This window comes from Solanum verrucosum, unplaced genomic scaffold (genome assembly GCF_900185275.1).
Source record: "Solanum verrucosum unplaced genomic scaffold, falcon-dt-bn FXZP01000268.1, whole genome shotgun sequence".
NCBI classification, from domain to species: domain Eukaryota; kingdom Viridiplantae; phylum Streptophyta; class Magnoliopsida; order Solanales; family Solanaceae; genus Solanum; species Solanum verrucosum.
In genome coordinates, this window is record NW_026019957.1 from 2,960,182 (window position 1) to 2,978,025 (window position 17,844).

General features: G+C 33.6%; 3 protein-coding genes across 3 annotated transcripts in view; 1 reads left to right on the top strand and 2 right to left on the bottom strand.

Annotated features, from left to right (window-relative positions):
• The window catches only part of LOC125814687 (peptidyl-prolyl cis-trans isomerase CYP18-1), a 217,227-nt gene that overhangs the window by 48,183 nt on the left and 151,200 nt on the right, over positions 1 to 17,844 (top strand). The window lies entirely within an intron of this gene.
• On the bottom strand, positions 206 to 903 carry LOC125814690 (14 kDa proline-rich protein DC2.15-like). The gene has a single exon (XM_049494162.1). It carries the CDS (start codon positions 880 to 882, stop codon positions 475 to 477), a length of 408 nt encoding a protein of 135 aa, XP_049350119.1. The 5' UTR covers positions 883 to 903; the 3' UTR covers positions 206 to 474.
• LOC125814646 (protein arginine N-methyltransferase 1.5) overlaps positions 5,688 to 17,844 on the bottom strand; it is a 35,249-nt gene continuing 23,092 nt past the window's right edge. Inside the window, exons 13-23 of the mRNA XM_049494116.1 lie at positions 11,237 to 11,305; positions 11,044 to 11,097; positions 10,857 to 10,931; positions 9,694 to 9,786; positions 9,469 to 9,572; positions 8,976 to 9,024; positions 8,804 to 8,890; positions 8,010 to 8,115; positions 6,573 to 6,660; positions 6,298 to 6,391; positions 5,688 to 6,063 (exon numbers count right to left, since the gene is read on the bottom strand). Coding sequence (XP_049350073.1) covers positions 5,980 to 6,063; positions 6,298 to 6,391; positions 6,573 to 6,660; positions 8,010 to 8,115; positions 8,804 to 8,890; positions 8,976 to 9,024; positions 9,469 to 9,572; positions 9,694 to 9,786; positions 10,857 to 10,931; positions 11,044 to 11,097; positions 11,237 to 11,305 — 903 coding nt within the window. The 3' untranslated portion in view covers positions 5,688 to 5,979. The remainder of the gene's footprint in view (positions 6,064 to 6,297; positions 6,392 to 6,572; positions 6,661 to 8,009; positions 8,116 to 8,803; positions 8,891 to 8,975; positions 9,025 to 9,468; positions 9,573 to 9,693; positions 9,787 to 10,856; positions 10,932 to 11,043; positions 11,098 to 11,236; positions 11,306 to 17,844) is intronic.

The window sequence follows — 17,844 nt, forward strand, 5'->3', positions numbered from 1 at the left end:
TTTTACACAAATGGTATAATGTGATCTATTATAAAAAATATTCTTTTTCCAATTTTTAAAATTTAATGTTATCAATTAACGAATTACATACAATCATCTTCTATGTAAAACTAATCGATCCTACATATATTTTTTTACACCGTTAATATATAGAGCTTATAGTCGAATACAAAAACCTTTCAACTCAAAATAATATGATAGTCGATATGCAAAAATATGTAGAAATTATATTATTCTTTTCTCCCAGAAAATAAACTTGAATACATTCTTAACCATAAACAACTTTCAATTGATAAATAAGACACTTACCAATCAACACTTAGGCACAACCCACAATTCCATTCCAATCCCCACCCCCACCAAAATAAAAATTACAATGAAAAGGGAAACACCCTTAAATTATTATTCACGAATGAATTAAAAAACGTCGGTGCTGATGTTACCAATCTTAAAACTTTAAAAGAAACAATTCAACTAATTAGGACATTGGAATCCATAGGGAACTTTCTTGGAGCAAACATTAAGAAGCAAGCTTAATGAAATAGGGACATTAAGGTTAATCCCTAAAACATTAGCCTTAAGAGCAGTACAAAGACAAAGGGCAGCCTCAACATCAGCAAGTCCAGAAATAAGACTACAACAAGGTGTGACTGGTGGTGAACCAACAACAACATTAACTAATCCAAGAACATCTGCACAAACACCTAATTTTAAGGTATCAATTGGACAAGTTTTGTATTTTGGTTCATATGGTGGTGGTGGTGGACATGATGGCTTTGGTTTAGGTTTAGGGCAAGTGTTACAACTTGAAACAAATGTGAAGAAAATTAGGTTAAGGGAAAGGAAAAGAGCAAGAGTAGAGAAAAACTTCTTGGAAGCCATTGTGAAAAATAAATAAATGTATTCTTGGAGAAATGGTGAGTGAATGATTTGTGAATGGATGGAAGTATTTATAGGGTTGAGATAGTATATACATACATATATATCATAGTTATTTTACTTTCTTTTGTCTTATTTTAACTGTCGTTTTAGTATTAAAAATTTATCCTGATACTACAATAAAAGAAATACTTAGTGTGACAATGCATTTTCCTTTTAGAGGCATTATTTATTGTCGCAAAAATATTTAACGGCAATTGAGTTAATGTTATTATATCAAGAGTCTTAAGCCTGATGGCATTTATATAAAGTATTAATTTGAATGCTCATATTCATTATTAACACCAATTATAAAATAGCCAAAATTATATTATCATCGCAAATTCCTTTATTTGTTATAGTGTAAAATAATTATCACTTTAAAAGTTCAAGTCAAAAGTTGATAATTATGTCCAACTATACTCTCAAAATTTAAAGAAATATGCACAATATTTAAGAGCAAAATTAGTTTACCATTAATAAATAGGAATAATCTAGTAAATTATAACTTATATTTGTTGTTCTTAATAATAATAATAAAAGGAGCTAAAACGATAGTTAAAATAACACGAGAGTATTTTTTTTTTGGTCCTCTCTCACTAGGGTACTGCTTTTCTTTTTAATTTATATTTTTGTTTTGTCACATAACATAGTTAACCTAATTTCATTTACCCAAAACAAGCTATAATTTGGGTAATACTCCAAGTAAATTCACAAAATTAGACAATTCTTAGGTTCAAATTTCCAACTCTAACATTAATTACAATAATTATTCCATGTTTTATCTAGGAATATTTTTGTTCAAATTTTATTTCTGGGTAGAAAAATAATTACTTTCTAATTACATTTGAAACAATGACTAAAACTTTGATTGTCGGTTCAAAATACTAGCATCTCTCGCCTAATTTTACGCATTAAATAGAGTGACATGAATATAAGCAAAATTATATAATCGACTCAAATTTGCTTAAGACTGAGGCACAATTATTATTATTATTATTATTATTATTATTATTATTATTATTATGCTAAAAGTAGAATATATTCTTATTACTTTATTTACTTTGGTGTTATAATACACACAAGATGGAGAAATTATAGGCACCCATGTGACATTATGTTATTATTTTTGGATCTATGCAAAAAACACAGCCAATATTTTGGAGGTATGTTATGAATACACAAGTTGTATTCTGAATTTTTTGATCTATTAATTAATTAATATTCATCAGTTTTAGTTTCCAGCTAATTAATTTAATTATTAGAACACATAATTCTAGAGAAAAACAATGGGCTATATGCATATGGTACCATATGTTTTTTGTCCTCCTTATATTAGTGATGATTGAGGGGTCCTCTTTTTGTAAAAATAAATAAAATAATATCTTTTTGTTTCATCAGCAGTGATTGTTTTCTTTTGGAGTTTATCTAAAAAAAAATGATTCTTTTTAGTTATAATTCAATTTATTTCTATTTTTATGGAATTTGTGTTGAAAATGAAAGAAATTAAATAGTTGCATTTCTAGTTTGTTTTGGGTTAAGTAGGAGTGAGAGATGGAAAGTTACATGACCTCATGTGCAACATTGTTATTTCATGTGTGAGGGAGGACGGGTCGACAAGTAATAACATGTAAGTGATAGTTTAAGCGAATCTCATATCAAAAATAGTAGGAGAGTTAAGATTTTTTTACTAAAAAGTTTAAAATTTGAAGAAGAAAATGCGCGAATTAATTAATTGGAGTTCGATATTTACTATATAGACATAAAAAAAAAATACTCTTATCCACTGAAGGAGTTCAGATGAACCCCGAACCACAAGTTGGTTCTGCACCTGATTGAAAATGGGAAAAAAAAGCTAAAAAGGTTTAGAAAGGCAAAACTCAAGTTTATATGGTAAACATGCGTTTTTGGAGTTCGGTGTAGCTTAGCCCCAAAGTCGAATTTGTATAGACCTAGATTCAAAGTAGATAATGTGTGATTGATTGAAGTCGTGTCATCATGATCATGTGAAACTCAATTGATAATCAAATGAATTTGACTTGTATAGATTTTGAAATTAAATGGAAGATGTAATTAAAAAATTTAATCGAATAATTTGTAATTTATTATTATAAGATTAATTCATTTTTTGTGAATTAATATTATAATTGGAAGCATCGGTTAATAAGTCTATGATCCTTACTATGCCTGACTAATTATTGATCCATTCATCTATTAGCTTAATCCATTTCAATTCAACCCATTTTAGTTCATCAAAATTTAAATTGATATCTAACCAAATTCAATCCAACCCGCTCATTTGCCACCTATATATTTCTCGACTTATAAGAAAAGGGAAAGAAAATAAGATGAATCACGGTTGGTTTGCCATTGTGCCACGAACTCGGGCTTCCATATAGTATAGACCCGAGTTATTCCATAGATAATATTGATAGAAAATAGCATATATTCAATAAAATAATTGACATGCACTTAAATGGACGGATAGTACATGAGGGCTTCGTTTTTTTTTATCAAAACCTAACAACTTGAATCGATTTGGTCAGTTTTTTCCTCACATGAATATTATCTTTTTGGATTTATAGATAAAGTTTTGATAAATCAAATACATGTTTAGTAGTAATTAACAAATATATGTACTATTAAACACATGATTGTAGTTTCTTACTAACAATAATTTTTCTAGATGTACTCGTCTAAACTTTACTAAATTGTAATAATTAAATACAAAAATCAAAATAAAATCTGAAAACTGATACACTTTGTTTGATTTTAATTTTAAATATTATCAATGATATACCATATCAAATTGGAAGAAAATATAAGAGTTTTGTTGGTCCCAATTCTTAGACAAAAACAACCTAGGACCAATTAACCTAGTTCAGTATGTACCACATTGCAGTGGCGGAGCCAAAATTTCAATAAGGGGATTCAAAATCTGAAAAAATAGACACACGAAGTAATCGAAGGAGGTTGGACATATACTATATATACCTAAAAAAATATTTTAACCATATATAAATAATATAATTTTCCTATAAGATGGCTTCGACATTGCCACATGGTGTTATCCCGAACTCTCTCAACAAGAAATTACACTGTATATTTATAAGATAGTTTATAGATCTTGAACAACATGCAAAAGGTTAGCTATGTAGTTCAAGGCATTCAAAATGCACACCAACCAATATGTCAATATTTTGAATTATTAATTATTATAACTTAAGGTATTTTTTAATGTAATTTATATATATGTAAGTTTTATTTTAAACATAAATAAATTGTCCTAGGTATAAATTCATACCCATCAATACATTTATTTATTACAAAAGAACAAAGATACCGCCAGCTTAAAATGTTTTTTTTGGCATGTCCAAAAATTATCAGAGTAGATTTCTAGGGAAGACAAATGTGAGATGAACTCTTGTGAGGATAAAAATATATCTACCGTCATTATCTTTCCTTTTTTTTTTTTTTTTGTTTTAATATAAGAAAAAAAATGTAGATTCATTATTTTATTTTTTAATATAACTAAAAAAAATGTAGTCATTATCGTTATAAATTATAATCAATGAGCATTTTGTCTCTCTTTATATTAATTTAAATATCTTCTGAGAAGGTCCAAAGATGTCCTCATACTAGGTTTTATTCCAATATATTGTTTCTTTTATTTCTTTGCAACTTGAACAAAAAACTTAAGATCTAACCTAAGTTGTGGTGAAGTGGTGAAATCGCTTCATTCTTAATTAGAGGTCACGAATTCAAATTCTGAATATGAAGAAAATCATGTTGGGAGTCATCCCGAATAGATCATGCAGTCGGAATTTAGTAACACTAAGGGTGTGTTTGGTATGAAGGAAAATGTTTTCCAATTTTCTCATGTTTGGTTGGGTTAAATGTTTTGGAAAATGTTTTCCAAATCAACTCATTTTCCTCAAATTTAAGGAAAATGACTTCCCTTCAAAACTTAAGGAAAACATTTTCCAAAACTCTCTTCCAACTTCCAATTAAAAAAAAAATTGTTGAAAAAATCAATTTATTTGGTCCCTACCCTCAAACCACCCCCCAAAAAAAATAATTTAAAGTTTGTTTTTTAACTTTAAAATTTCAATTTTTCACCCCTACCCTCGACCCCCTACCCCCCACTCCCACTCACCCCCTACCAACCCCCACCCCCAAAAAAATATTAAGTTTGTTTTTAAAAAATATTTTCAATTTCAACAATTATTTTCTACTCTAGTAAAAATAAAAGATTTTTTTCAAAAACATTTTTCATTCATAAATCAAACACTAAAAATCTTTTTCGGAAAATATTTTCTACTCACCAACCAAACATGAGAAAATAAGTCAAAAATTAACTTGTTTTCCAAGAAAACATTTTCTAGGAAAACATTTTCCTTCATACCAAACACACCCTAAGTGAAAACAAAAAAAAAGAACAAAACTTAAGCCCTCAATATTCCTCCATAGTCATTCTATTATTTGCTTATGGCAATACAAGTGTCTCATATATTATTTAATCATGAAGTTGATCTAGTGCTCATTTATTTTTATTAAGATTATGACATCTGAATGCACATTAGAATTCAGAAGTCTAAATCTAAATAAACATCTAAGATATGGATATTAAATAATTAAGACAGTTTGTTTTATTTATATTTAAATTGATCTAATATTATGTCAACAAAATATTTTAATTTTTTTTTTAAATGATAATTGATGGTGGTGACAACTAAGACAGTATGTATTTTACATAAAAACGATCATATAGCACAACCCAAAATACATTCATTAGAAGAAAAAGATTATTTTTACTACAGTAGTTTAAGGTTATCTGAACCTAAACTCCACAAAATTTCTACTAAACAAAAATTTAAAGCACCATGAAGTGCACAGACAAACAATTTGGCATGTTGAGCACCAGTTGGCATTTCCAGCAGCTTTCCTCGAAAGATAAGCGATTACGACATATTTTAACAAGCAACATTAGACTTGATATTCATTTGAAGTTCAATATCACATCATGCTATCTCGAAAGCTCAAATCACACTGAAGAAACTCTTACAAGCCAACCCAGTATGAGCGACCATTGCAGTTGTGTATAGGAGATGAGCTGGGAGAAGTCACGCCCCACTCGTACCAAACCTATTTTTCATCAAGCAAAAAGTCAATGAAGATGGGAGCAAATTCATACTTCAATGAAGATGGGGCTCTTGAGTATGGAGATTTATATTATGGACATGGATTCAACTTGCTTCTACAACATGTGATGATTGGGGAAACTCAATTTATTCAAATCACTTCATGTAGTTATCCTCAAAACCATTACTCTAGGTGATACAGAATGGGAAGTATACAAACATGCATGGAAGTAATTACCTTTGAAGTACCACAACAACGCCAGATATGAACTTCTAGAGGAATGCCCGGTTGAACACACATAGGTGTCCGCAATGGGAAAAATATAGGGAACCTGATAAGGATGAGCAAGAAATTGTTAATAATTAAACCCTGACCAAAATAATAGCTATAGAGATGGTGTTTGACTATACAACTATTACTTTCGATAGACAAGGTTAGACAATTGAAAAAATTGTAGGTCAAATGCCTCTACAAGCCCCTAGAAAAAGTAGGCAGAATAAAGAATAACATACCAGCTGAACATGTTAGGTGTTGCTGTTGATGGTTCAATACCAAGATGAACATCCTTGTAAAGTACAGAATCAAAATAGCCAGCAAATCCTGTTAATTCATAGGAAAAATCAATGAGAAGTCGAGTAAACAGAAACTATTCTTGTATAAAGCTTTAGTAAACCAAGCATTGGTAAAACCAACAATCTAACACCAAATCAGTTCAAAAGATCACCCAGAACTATGTACTACTTTCTACCATTCCCATTGCTCATGGGAAGAAGATAAATTCCACATGCTGGACATTTAAACTAGACGATAATACTTGACAGCATTAAACACTAAAAGGGAAACCTTTTTCTCTATATGTTCATTGGTAGATTACCATTGGCATCAACAAAATGAAGTCACAAGGATGAACGACTTCTCCTCACTTAAAAGCAAAAACAGACAGGAAACAAGAAGTAGCACACATTCCTTGTAAACTAGGCACTAGTGAAACCAACCCCCACTTGCCAAAACCATTATGCCTCCAACCCCAAGCTAGTTTGGAACAGCGATATAAATTCTCAATATCCATTTGGATAAACCAAATGGACCGGTTAAGATCAAGAGGGTTGAACTCAATCCACAGTGCAGAAAACATTCACATATGCCGGTATCCAATACTAATCTTACAATCCCGGCAGTGAAAGTGGAGATGAAAAAGATGAACACACCCGAGCCCAAAAAGACCTTCAATTGCTAGATGTTCTTGCACATTCATGCTTATCCAAATCAAATGAATAAAAAGGATTCTTCACTAAATATTCATCAACTTTGGTTTTTCCTCAAGTTACTATAATTTTCAAGTTCTAAGATATATATAAATATTATTCTGCATAAAATCAATGCTTATAATTTCTTAAAAGAGGTTTTACAGGGAAATGTCAAAAGTCCAATTGGAAACTGTCGAATGAATTTAAAACAATTGCACAAACAGATTTATTGTTAGAACAGAACCAGGAAACACAACCAGAGTTAAATTGCAGACATGCCCAAGCTATCCATCAAATACAATATATATCATATGCTCCAACCAAAAGGTTAAACCACTAGCCCGGCGAACAAAAATAAATAAAGCTATGGTTCAACAGTTGAGTTAATTGTGAAACTAGTAACACAAGAACACAATTTTTGTTCTGGATTGATATTAGACTGGGTTCAATGTGTATCACTAAAATGTCACAATTTTCTTTAGTGTATCTATCTTTACACTTCAAGACTAAGGCAACAGTTCGACTATATTATCCAGCAACAATTTCACAATGCGAGTGTGTTTAGACACCTCTCTTCTATGCCACACATGATCACAAATTTCTGAGTATGTAGCTGATAGTAACTACAAATATCCTTCTTCATATTTATGGCATTTCTAGACAAAGTAAAGCACACGAAATCAGTATGAGCATAACAAATACCATGAACCAGGGCTGATCCAGTGTCAGTGGGTATCTCAAACCGTAGCTTTGTATACCGGTGATTGCTTTTCCTAGTTGAGTCCTCTGGATGATTGAATGTAAAGACCTAACAAAACACAGAATAACCAAATGTAAGTTACAGAAGTGAAAGCTCCCCCCAATGACATACATGAACACATTGCATCAAGGAATACATTTGAGTTGGCACCGGTGGAACCTATGCCTTCTTTCCTTTATAATTCTATTCTTTTTGTGTGATTTTCCCTCTTTAAATTTCTAGCGAAAGAAGCACTGTTAACGCCAGGTTCTCTTTACATTATGTAGGACATATGATGTGGTTCACTACAGTGAGGTAGAAATGAGATGCACCACATTCCAAAATCACTGTTACTTATAGAGTCAACATTTTCCTTCTTCAACCATCATTAATTTTTCGTTTTTTTCATTCCTGCTCTTGTGGAAAACATGGGTGTTATTCTGATTCATGTTACTGACTCACCGTTCATGGAACACATGAAGTAGATTCAATTAATTGTACAAATATAATTATGTTTATGTACTAAGCTCTTGTTGTCTTTTCCAATAACAGTTGCAACATTTTGAAGGAAGGGAATTCACAACGATAACTTTATGAATCTCTATTCCCTTGGGTCAGCAGTACAAGCAACTAGTATCAGAGTTTTGAACACTTTGCAATGTTAAGTCTTTTCAACAGTTTATAAAGTTATTTTCTGATCTCAATTCTGGAAATTATAGAACTTAAATCAAGATTCTTTTGACTTAAATGAACTTACTGGTTGAGGAGAAGTAAGCCTTGCTACACGGTGGAACTTGACAACATAAGCAGTTTCGAAGTGCACAAGATCTTTGTGAGATTTAATCTGTGACAATAGCACAAATCCATGTAACAACTCAAAATGGAGGTCAATGAACCCCATATATAAAATATAAAAGATGAGTGCTTACATCATTGTATAATTTTGAAGCAGTCACAGGCTGGAAAAAACTTGTATACCTGAGATAAGCAAATTAATTAAATATCATGGCATACTAGTAAGTATTTCTAGGTATAGAGGAAAATATTCCATTTTTAGGTTGATTGAGAAATTTGCAGTCATGGTTATATTAAATAGTGAAACTACAGGGAGAAGTGAAAAGAAAGACATCATGTGTCAAGGAGACAAATCCCCATTTTATGTGTTTAAGTCACTAAAAGGTAATTCTGTGGTCCTCTTGGAATCACTGCACCTCTCCAAATAAGTTCAAGCTGAACCACACAAATCTAAAATTATCAGACATGAGAACTAATGAGTACATTCCTACGACAGATGCTTGCAAATGAGCAGCATTAACCCATACTCATGATTTTCACCACAGGAGATGAACTCTGTGGATCGTGTTAAACCAGTGTATATCCTTGAATATGAAAAGTAAATGACTAAAATATCTGAACACATACGATGATGGAATTGAAATTCCGTCTTCTTTCAGGAATCTTTGAGCACCATCAAGACACTCAGGTGACAGCTCATTGTCTCCAAATGACCCAAGCAATTCACTAACCTGTATTAGTAAAAAATAAATGATGAGAGGAATTCAAATGAGAATTTGCAAATGAAAGATCAAACATTATATTTTATGGATAAAATAGTTTGTTTCTTCATCTGAAGAGTTAGTTTAATACCAAAATATCAGCTTTCTCGGGAGCATCCCAGCAGCGCATGTCACTTGAAACTATGGTGACAAGTTTTTCCCAGCCCTCAATCTTTAGTAAGCTCTGTCAAAAATAGCGTTCACCAAAGAAATAAAAACACTAATGAGAGTCCGGTAACATAGTAAAGTAGAAGTCCGTCTGCTCCCAGATCTTCCAACAAAGAGTTCATGGAAAAGAGAATAGAACATCAATTAACAATTTGATTTTCCATCAAATTTGAAGTCAACAAAGACCCCGATTTTATATTATTATTTTTTCAGTTTAAAAAAAAAAAGCCAAAGACCCTGAATCCATAAGTGATGTCACATGCACAAAACTAAGGAAACTATGTGGATTCAGTCCCAGTTCAACTAGTTATTCCCTAATCCAATCTACACTGTCCAGGATCCAACAACAACAACAATACCCAGTGTAACCCCACAAGTGAGATCTGGGGAGGGGAGGATGTATGCAAACCTTACCCATACCTTTGTGGGGTAGAGATTAGAGAGGCATTTTCTGACAGACCGTCAGCTCAAAAGACACATCCAACACAAGAGGAGCCCCCAACTAGTAAATTTTTAATTCAAGCAGAATCATCATTTTCTTTTGTTAGAAGACCAAGTGGAGTACTCTTTACTCCAGTAAGAAAGAAGATAAGGTAATATTCTTGTTTTGATAGATTTGATATGGACTTCCATCGAATGAATACATGGCCAAAGAGGCCAACTCAAACCTAGCAGAGGCTAGATGCAAGGAAATCAGAATTTTTCTAGTATGCAAATTATGCTTTTCTCCATTTACACATATCAGGTACAGGTAACATTTTTATAACCATCAGTTACATGTAATATGTCTCTTAGCACACTTCACATTTTGGGATGTCTCACCATGTTTGACATCATTCCATTTCTATTCAACTTTCACAAGATTCAAGAGTTCAAATTCATTAAATACACATTAGCATATTAACAGCCCAAAAATTTAGAAATCCAGCTATTTCAGCATTTTCTTTTTTCAACTAGCTTGAATAGCTACTGGAGAATATGAGAACTAAACACATTCTAGACTTGAGAAGAAAATGAATAGCAACAATCGCCACACATCAGAAGTTCATGAAACTAAATCACAAAAGACAACAGTGAATTGATTACATGAAGGGTGACGATTGCATTTGGATTTTTCTCGACAGCATAAACTTTCAACTTGCGTCCAGTCTCTTCAGCAGCCTGTCCAGCAACAAGGTAAACAAAAAACATAAGATGATTTATTGGCACAAGGCAAATGCATTTCTTTCATCTTCTTCCTTGTTTTGACATTCTCTAGAGGAAGCATTTAAACCTGCAGTGAAGCTCTGACAAGAGGTCCACGTCCAGCCCCAACAACCATCAAGACCTGTAACAAGCATTTGAACAAGGCATATTAACAGCCGAGGATGCCACTAAAAGTAAACTCAAGACAACATCCCGAGCTGTTTAAATGAGTAAGTTAACATCAAAAGCAAGACAGATAATTCTCAAGAGAAAACCCTTACAGTAGTGATTGTAGATGCCTTTTCATCTGGAACCCTGTCCACTAAAGCTTTCGCAACTGCTCTTTGATACTGCCAGAAATAGAGACAAAATATATAAGCAGAAGTTCATATTAAAAACTGAAAAAAAGTTCCCCTTAAGTTGTCTTGTCACAAGACAGACATACAATTGTTGTCCTATTGGTCTCACTAACTTTTTTACCCATATTTTCATACCAGGTCAGCCACTTTTAATCACGGATAAGATTTAAGAAAAATAATCACCATTATATTTTTATCACTATTAAGAAAAAATTCAACAACATTTTAGTCATTGTTAAGAAACAAAACAAGTCAACAATATATACTTTAATCACTGTGCGGAAAAAATATTTAACAACATTTAATTGTAATAATCAAAGCTAAACAGGGCAAAGGAAAACAGAGTAACGAACAGAGTAGAAAAAACAAAGAAAAATCCTAGGCTAGCAGTGCCACTCCACCAGAAAGAAGAAGAAAGAAAAGAGAAGAAGTACTGAAAGGAAAGAGTATACTGAAACCTTACTGTTATAATTTCTCAAGGACCAGGTAAGTCGCGACTCTTTTTATTCTTTGAAATCAATCACTTATTAATTAAAAGAAATAAAAGCGCTGCTTTTTTCGCGTCGCCACTTCTGGTTGCATCATGTTTCAAGCCCAGAAGCGGACGCTTCTTTATACATGTCTCGCTTCAGCTTTGCTTCACCGCTTAAAGCAATGAAGCACTCACTTTCCCAAACAATGGTATAACATGTGTGTGTGGATTAAAGTAAGTATTTTGTGAAGGATGATACAACAACAAACCCATAATAATCCCACAGAAGGATGATAAAAATATGAACAGCAAAGCAATCACGCAGCTATAGTTTTCAACTATATGATTAACAAAGCAAAACATTAAATACACAACCCATAAAAGAGCCTATGATTTCCTTCTTCAGATGGAAAATTTTATTGCACTCTTTGGCTTTTACTGGTAAGGATGCAAGTTAGAGAAAGGGAAACCATCATTCAATGTCCTCAAAATGCAAAAGAATGAATTATTAGGATAGTGAATTCAAATAACCTTTTGCTTTAGTAGGACCATAAGGTACAGTTTAGAAGAATTTTGTTCATTATCAGATCAATTCTAAGTTTCTAATTCCAACTTAAACATATATCTGAATTGCAGTCTGCAGTTAGATAAAATTATGAGATTCCTCAAACAGCATCACAAGAAAATATTTGAGGAAAAGCTAAGGAATATACACAACGTTCTGGAAAGCAAGTGCTTCATAAAGCGATGAAGCAAGGAGATGCGAGGTGAAGTCGCTTTGAAGACCTGACGTGAGACTGTTGAAGAGAAGTGATTGCCTCCAGTGCAGAAGCGCGCTTCAGCACAATGAATGAAGCGGTCGTTTTGTGTTGAAGCCTTTTTAGAAGGTCAATTATAAGGACACAAATAAGTCGCAACTTCAGAAATCTTTTTTTTTTTTTTTTGAGAAAGTTAACATTTTATAGACAACAATACACCAATGGTGTATTTCAGTAGTAATTACAACAGGAGTAACCAAAAGATCTATCATTTATACCCCTCCTAAACTATCTAAAAAGTGAGTAATAGCCTCCATTTCTTTGGGGAGGACATGATTACACCAAAAATAAAGGGTTATAAGACAGTTCAACTTCAAACTCTGGAAAGGGATGCTCTTGTTTTCGAAGCATCTCTGGTTCCTTTCCTTCCAAATTGTCCACCAGATGCAAGCAGGGACAATCTTCCATCTCTCCTTGTGACCTGATGTATTCCCTTCTCTATTCCAGTATGCTAGAAAATCTGAGGTGTGTCTTGGCATGGACCAGTTGATTCCCCTCAAATTCAAAAAGACCTGCCACAATTTCTGTGTCACTCTGCAATGGAGGAAGAGATGGTTTGTTGTCTCTGTTTCTATTTCACAAAAAAAGCGCACCTGGAGTTATTGTCTTCCCCTTTTCATTAGATTGTCTTGAGTTAGTACTGCTTCCCTAGCTACCAACCAGGTGAAACAAGCCACCTTGTGAGGTACATTAATTTTCCATATCATCTTCCAAGGCCACGGTAACAACATTTCAGCTGGCCTGTCAAAATGTCTATAAGCTGATTTTATTGTGAACTTCCTATTGTTGGCCCTCAACCATTGTAAACTGTCCTCCTTTGCGTCAAGGTTACTTGCCTGCTCCAAAGACTTGTAAAAATCTTCTAATTTGTCTATTTCCCAGTCATTCAACCTTCTCCTAAAAGATAGGTTCCATCCTTTGTTGTCTTTGACTTCTGCTACTGTTGCTTCCTTCTGTTGGTTCAGATTATAAATCTCAAGATGCAATTGTTTCAGAGAGTGTTGTCCAACCCACACATCATTCCAGAAGAATGTCTTCCTTCCATTTCCTATATCAATTTTTGAATTTCTCCATATTTTGGGCCACAAATTTCTGATTGTTCTCCATAAACCAACCCCATAAGGGCTTCTAACTTCCTTTGTAGTCCAAGAGTCCTCCATTGCATATCTGGAGATTATAACATCTTTCCACAGACTGTTCTACAGAAGCAAACCTCCACAACCACTTCAAAAGGAGACTCTGGTTTTGGACTTTGAGATTCTTTATGCCCATCCCCCCTTCTTTTTTGTTGTTTATCACCACTTCCCATTTCACCAAGTGATATTTCTTTCCCCCCTCTCCGTTTCCTTGCCATAAAAAGTTTCGCCTGATGGATTCTAACTTCTTTAAAACACTCCCTAGCATAGGGAATAAAGACATCATGTAGGTTGGCATAGCATCAAGCACACTATTAATTAGTGTCAATCTTCCACCCAAGGATAGGTATTGACTTCTCCAATTTACCAGCTTTTTTTCACACGTCTCCACCATTGCATTCCATATGTTCTTTGATTTACTGTTTGCACCTAGAGGCATCCCTAGGTAAGTGGTAGGCATTTCTCCCACTTTACCTCCTAAGATGCCAGCCAATCTGTTGATTTCTGGGACTTCATTCACTGGGTAAACAAAACTTTTACTCCAATTTATATGAAGTCCAGAAACAGCTTCAAACAGTATAAATATGATTCTTAGATGCTTTAGTTGATCTTCCTCTGTACCACAAAACACTAGGGTGTCATCTGCGTACTGCAAATGGGAGATAGATAAACCCCTTGGGTCACTATCATTCGTCCAGAAACCTCTGGTCATGTTGTTTGATTGTGCTGTTTTCAACATGTCACTTAGTCCTCCCATAGCTAGGATAAAAAGGAAGGGGGAGAGGGGATCCCCTTGCCTTAATCCTCTTTCAAAGGGAAAGAAACCAGATGGGGAACCATTTATTAGAACTGAGAATTTGACTGTTCTCACACAATACTTCAACCAATTTATCCACCTATTTCCAAAGCCTATCCTCTCTAGTGTGTACCACATAAAGTCCCAGTTGAGGTGATCATAGGCCTTTTCTATGTCCAACTTACATAGAATCCCAGGAATTTTAGTTATTTTCCTCACATCTACACACTCATTGGCTATAAGAAATCCTATTTCATGACTTTCAAAAGGCTCGACTAGGGTTTTCCAGCTCTTGTTCTTTGCTTTCGGGTAATTTCTTCCTCTTATTAATTCTTCTTCTTCTTCTTTCTAGTGCTGAGTGCTAGGGTTCTTTTTGTTCTTCTTCTTCTTTCTAGTGCTGAGTGCTAGGGTTCTTTTTGTTCTTCTTTCTTCCTCTTCTTACTATTTTTTTTATACTCTCTTCTTTGCTCTGCTTTTTTCTCGACTTCAGGTCTTTCCTTCTGATAAAAAATTTGAGCTCTGTATTCTTGTTCACATCTACAGTTCTGCTCTGTTTCTTCTTTTTTTTGCTAGTGCTCTGTTTTTTTTCACGACATCTACTGCTCTGCCTGCTAGTGCTCTGTTTTTTTCACTTCTGCTAGTGTTCTGGGAAAAAAATATAACTGCCTTGCTAAAAAAAATTTGTAACTGCTAAAAGTGATTAAATATGTTGCTGAATTCTTTTTTTCTTTATAGTGAAAAAATATGTCGCATGTATTTTTTGTGACAATACATTTCAAGGCGGAATTTTTCACCACAAACATCTTAATATCTTATTGGTAATTTATAGCGATGTCGCACATTGTGCAAAATGCCCAGAGATTGTGAGGGAAGAAATAAAAAAGCATGTTGAGAAAAAAAAGGAGCTAAAAAGTTAAATGTCAGATCAACCAAATGCGACTAATCTTGACGATGATGAAGAAGAAGAAATGGAAGAGGGTGAAGTTGCGGATTTTTCGCTTCCTGCAAAATCACAAAAAGAGGCAAGAACGCAATAGTCTCGTCAAGTTGTGGATCAATTGGTAGGAAAAGTACTTTAAGATTATTATTTTCCGTAGAAGCCAGGAGATAATGCAGGGAAAAGCAATAAAAAAAAGTTTGCATGATGTTGCCAAGGAATATTTGAGGGAACGTGCAGTTGCGGCCTTTTCACGGTGGAAACCCGCCACTTATCATGAAGTTAATTAACTAACTAAAGAAGTGGAAGAAACAAAAATAAATTGTGGAGGATCATCGAGTAGAATGGAACAAATTTGAATGTTCCATTATGATGGATAAGAGAACGACAAGAACCAGAAAAATGAACATCAATGTCTTGGTGAGTTCTCCAAAGAAAAGCTTATTTCTTGAATCCATTGATACGAGCAACTCATCTATTGATTCCATCAAAATGTTCTCCTTCTTTCAGAACACTACATAGAAGATTGGTGCAGAGAATGTTGTTCAAATTGTTACAGATAATGCAGATGAAAATGTTATAGTGGATGATATGTTGAAGGGAATGTTCCCTCACATATATTGGACTTTATGTGCAGTTCATTATATATATTTGATGTTCGAGGACATTTTCAAGGAAAGACCCTTCACAGGTGTTTTCACTTAAGCAGTTAGGGTACATTCTTATCAATGTTTCGGGGAGTGCGAAGCGGAAAAAAACAACAAGGCCCCACTTCACGCTTTAAGCGAAGCACTCTTTTCTTCGAAGTGAAGCACAATTCAAAGAAAAAAGACCAAAACAAATAGAGTCAACATATATGAGCAAAAGTTCAAATTAAAAACTAAAAAGTGGATATCACAAAATCTTTCATAGACCATAGGACAAACAAAATCAAAACTATTAATGGTTCAACATCCAATTTTTATTCTTCAACTGCTATAGCTCTACTTCTACAAGATTGTCAAAATCTTGTATTCCTCAATTAACATTGTATTGCTCATTGTCTTCTTCAACTCCATCATCATCTTTTTCAACTAGGCATAAACTTGTAGCTACTTCATTTCCCCTCCTATGTAAGCTTGAAGTACTCCCCCTTAAATCATAATGGTTCTCCTGAACTCAACTTGCCTTTTCGGCTACACCCCAAGTGAAAGCAGAACATCTCTCAAAAATTGTTTTATCTTTAGCATTCTCAACTCCAGTTAGTCATTCATTGATATCATCAATATTATGCAAAAGAAGTGGATCAATTCATTGCGAGCATTATAACAACCCCTTAATGTTCTATTATATTTATGAACACTAGGTCATTGAAGAAGAGAACCTTGAAGCACCTCAATGACCTAGTGTTCATAAAATACAATGGAATTTTGAGGCGTCTTTACAATGCTAGCAATACAATTGATCCAATTCTTTTGGATAATATTGATGATATTAGCGAATGACAAATCGTTGTTGGAATGCTAAAGACGAAGCATTTTTTAGGGCGATTTTGATTTCACTTAGGGTGTTGATGCAGAGGCAAGTGGAGTTGAGAAGGACCATTATGATTTAAGGGGACTACTTGGGGGTCGTTTGGTGTGAGGGATTAAAAATAATAGTGATGGGATAAAAAAAAATTATCTTATTTGGTTGCCATGTTTGGGATAACTTATCCCACCATTTATATCATAGTGATAGGATAAGTTATCCCATATACATGGTGGGATAAGTTATCCCAGGATAGCTAACCCCAGGATAACTTGTTCCCAACCAAACGACCCCTTAAAGCTTACTAAGGAGGAGAAAAGAAGTAGTACAAATTTACCCCAGGATAACTTATCCTGGGATAACTTGTTCCCAACCAAACGACCCCTTAAAGCTTACTTAGGAGGAGAAAAGAAGTAGTACAAATTTATCCCTGGTTGATGAAATTGAAAAGGGTGATGATGGAGTTGAAGATGATGATGAGCAATATAATGATAATTAGGAATACAATATTTAAAAAATCATGTCGAGGTAGAACTATAGAAGAATAAGAATTAGATGTTGAACCGTTAGTATCTTTGATTTTGTTTGTCTTTGGTCTATGAAAGATTGTGTGATATCTACTTTTTAGTTTTTGATTTGAACTTTTGCTTATATATTGTCTCTATTTATTTTGGCCTTTTTTCTTATAAATTGTGCTTCACTTCAATGAAGCGAGTGCTTCGCTTAAAGCGTGAAGCGGGGCCTTTTAGCTTTTTTCCGCTTTGTGCTCACCAAAAATCTGAATGTACACGAGCACAATGAAAGAGTATGATCTCTTGCTAACACCATGTTGTCAACATCTGCATACCTCCTTAACGTGGCA

Coding starts and splice junctions, on each gene's coding strand:
- LOC125814690 (XM_049494162.1), bottom strand. CDS start 882: ATGGCTTCCAAGAAGTTTTTCTCTACTCTTGCTCTTTTCCTTTCCCTT.